The following is a 2,521-nucleotide window of genomic DNA, read 5'->3' as shown; positions in this document are numbered from 1 at the left end:
ACCTTTGCTATTGGTGTGGACTTTTATCCCACAGTGATAAGGACTGTGACTTGTGGGTACAAAGCAGAGGCACGCTCACTGAACAAGACCAACAATTTGGAGGTTGGTTGAGAGTGCCACCCACCATTGCGAAGAAGTGTTTAGTTGTAGGGGAAGAAGGTTTTGGGGCTGCCATAGAAGACGAGGAGCGACAGGCCAAGATGAATGCTGCGGAACCAATGGACATGTCCAAGGTGCAAGTCTGTGGGTATCTAGGGGGATCACGGGTTGAAGAAGAACCAACTTGGGTTGACAAAGGTGAATTCGAAGTACCTGTTCAGGCCAGTGAGGAATTTGAGGAGCCATTGCGTACAGGTCTAGGGAATTATGATGGGTGGGGTGTCCTTTTTAATGATTAATTCTAGGACAAACTTAAGGAAATAGACGAAGAGTTGGTAAAGTTTGACTCCTCTGAGTATGGAGACCCTTCTTTGCTTCTCGTTGAAGAACAACATATTACTCCTGCACGGGTGGATCAACAACATGTGAAGGGTACGAAGGAAGAGTGTGAGGTTCCTAGAGGTCTCACTAGAGGGTGGAAACGATTGCTTAGGTTTAAGGAGGTCACCTCGGCAGACCCCACCCTCGGTCATTCTAAACGAAGAGTGCAGGAGATTTTAGAGGAAGATGATGATTTGGTTCCCTTGAAAAAATGCTATGTTAGCGCTAAAAGCAATGAAACGGTAGAGGCTGACGCTCAGCCCCGCCAAGAGCAATGAGTTGCCTAGCTTGGAATTGCTGTGGGCTTGGGAACCAACGTGTAAGGAAAGAGATTGAAGAGTTGATTCAAGCACAAGATCCCCTAATTGTGTTCTCGGAGACTTGGTCAAATAAGGATTAGTTAGAAAAAATTCGGTGCAACATTAAATATGCTGGTCTTTTTGTTGTTCTGAAGCAAGATATGGGTGGTGGTTTAGCTCTCTTATGGGAGCATGGTATTACAGTTGGGTTGATAGTTTCTCTCGGTTTCATATTGATGCTATAGTTCATGGTGGTTTAGCTGATGCTTGGAGATTTACAGGATTTTATGGTGCTCCCGATACTCAGGATAGAAATGATGCATGGGCCATGATGTAGATGCTTAACTCGAAGCCTCATTTATCGTGGATTTGCATGGGTGATTTCAACGAGATTTTATTCACGGAGGAGAAGAGAGGAAGACGGGTTCAGCCTTATAATTAAATGCAGGCTTTTAGGGATACCTTGTATGTTTGTGGCCTTGTTGCTTTAGGCTTCAAAGGTCCCGAATTCACTTGGTATGGTAATAGGCACGGTCACACCATATGGGAAAGGTTGGATAGAGGGGTTGCAAATCATGATTGGTTGGTAAAATACTAGCTGCTTCAATTCGACACCTGCATTATGTAGAGTTGGATCATAGGCCTATCTTGTTGGTTTTGGATCTAAATGGTGAATCTCATCGGTGTAAGCGAAAACCCTTCAGTTTCGAGAAGATGTGGTTGGCGGATAGAGGTTGTAGTGACACGATTTTCAGGGCTTAGGAGTCTCAGCCTAGGGGTAATCCCATGTTCAAGGTGTCTTTAAAGCTTAAGAAGTGTAAGAAGATGTTGAGTGCTTGGAGCAAGGACCATTTTGGTAGTGTTAAGAAGCAGATAGCACAAAAGAAAGAGCTTCTTTGGAAAGCAGAGGAAGCTTCAGCCAAGGGAGGGTCTCATGAGGTAGTGGTTCATTTGAGGCATGAATTGAATGTATTGTTGGATAAGGAAAATTGCATGTGGTCTCAAAGATCCCGTGTTCAATGGCTAACCAATGGGGATAGGAATACAAGCTATTTTCATGGAATAGCTACCCAAAGGAAAAGCAAGAACTTCATCAAGGGTATCCGAGCTTTTTTTGGTGAGTGGGTAATGGATGAAACTGTTGTGTCTGATATTGTTGTTGATTTTTATTCCAAGTTGTTTTCCTCTTCAAGGCCGCATGACATTGATAGGGTATTGGAAGGGGTGCAATTGGTGGTGAGTTCATCCATGAATGCCGAATTGACTAAGCCATATACTAGGGAGGAGGTGGACATAACAATAAAAAAACATGGCTCCGATGACTGCCCCTGGCCCTGATGGGATGCCTCCCATCTTCTACCAGACCTTTTGGCTAGATATTGGATTGGAGGTTTCCAATGCTGTCCTCTCATGCCTCAATTCGAGTACTTTGCTGAAATCGATCAACCATACTTTCATTACTTTCATCCCCAAGGTAGATAATCCTGAATCAGTGTCAGAATTTTGACCAATTAGTCTTTGCAATGTTATCTACAAGATTCTAAGAAAAGTCATAGCAAATAGGTTGAAGCCTATTCTTAATTCTATTATCTTTGAAGCTTAAAGTGCTTTTATATCGGATTGCCTGATTTCCGATAATATTTTAATTGCATTTGAATCTTTGCATCACATGAAAATTCAGAGCTCAGGGAAGGAAGGGTTTATGGCTTTAAAGCTCGACATGAGTAAGGTCTATGATAGGG

At 43.1% G+C, this 2,521-nt stretch overlaps 1 protein-coding gene across 1 annotated transcript; it reads left to right on the top strand.

Moving 5' to 3' along the window:
• The first annotated feature begins 1,565 nt into the window (after window positions 1-1,565).
• On the top strand, window positions 1,566-2,117 carry LOC142626562 (uncharacterized). Its single transcript, XM_075800360.1, has one exon. The coding sequence runs from the start codon at window positions 1,566-1,568 to the stop codon at window positions 2,115-2,117; it is 552 nt and encodes a 183-aa protein (XP_075656475.1).
• The last annotated feature ends 404 nt before the right edge of the window (window positions 2,118-2,521 follow it).

Source organism: Castanea sativa, chromosome 1, assembly GCF_040712315.1.
Source record: "Castanea sativa cultivar Marrone di Chiusa Pesio chromosome 1, ASM4071231v1".
In the NCBI taxonomy this organism is placed as follows: Eukaryota; Viridiplantae; Streptophyta; class Magnoliopsida; order Fagales; family Fagaceae; genus Castanea; species Castanea sativa.
This window is presented reverse-complemented; position numbering and strand designations above follow the sequence as displayed.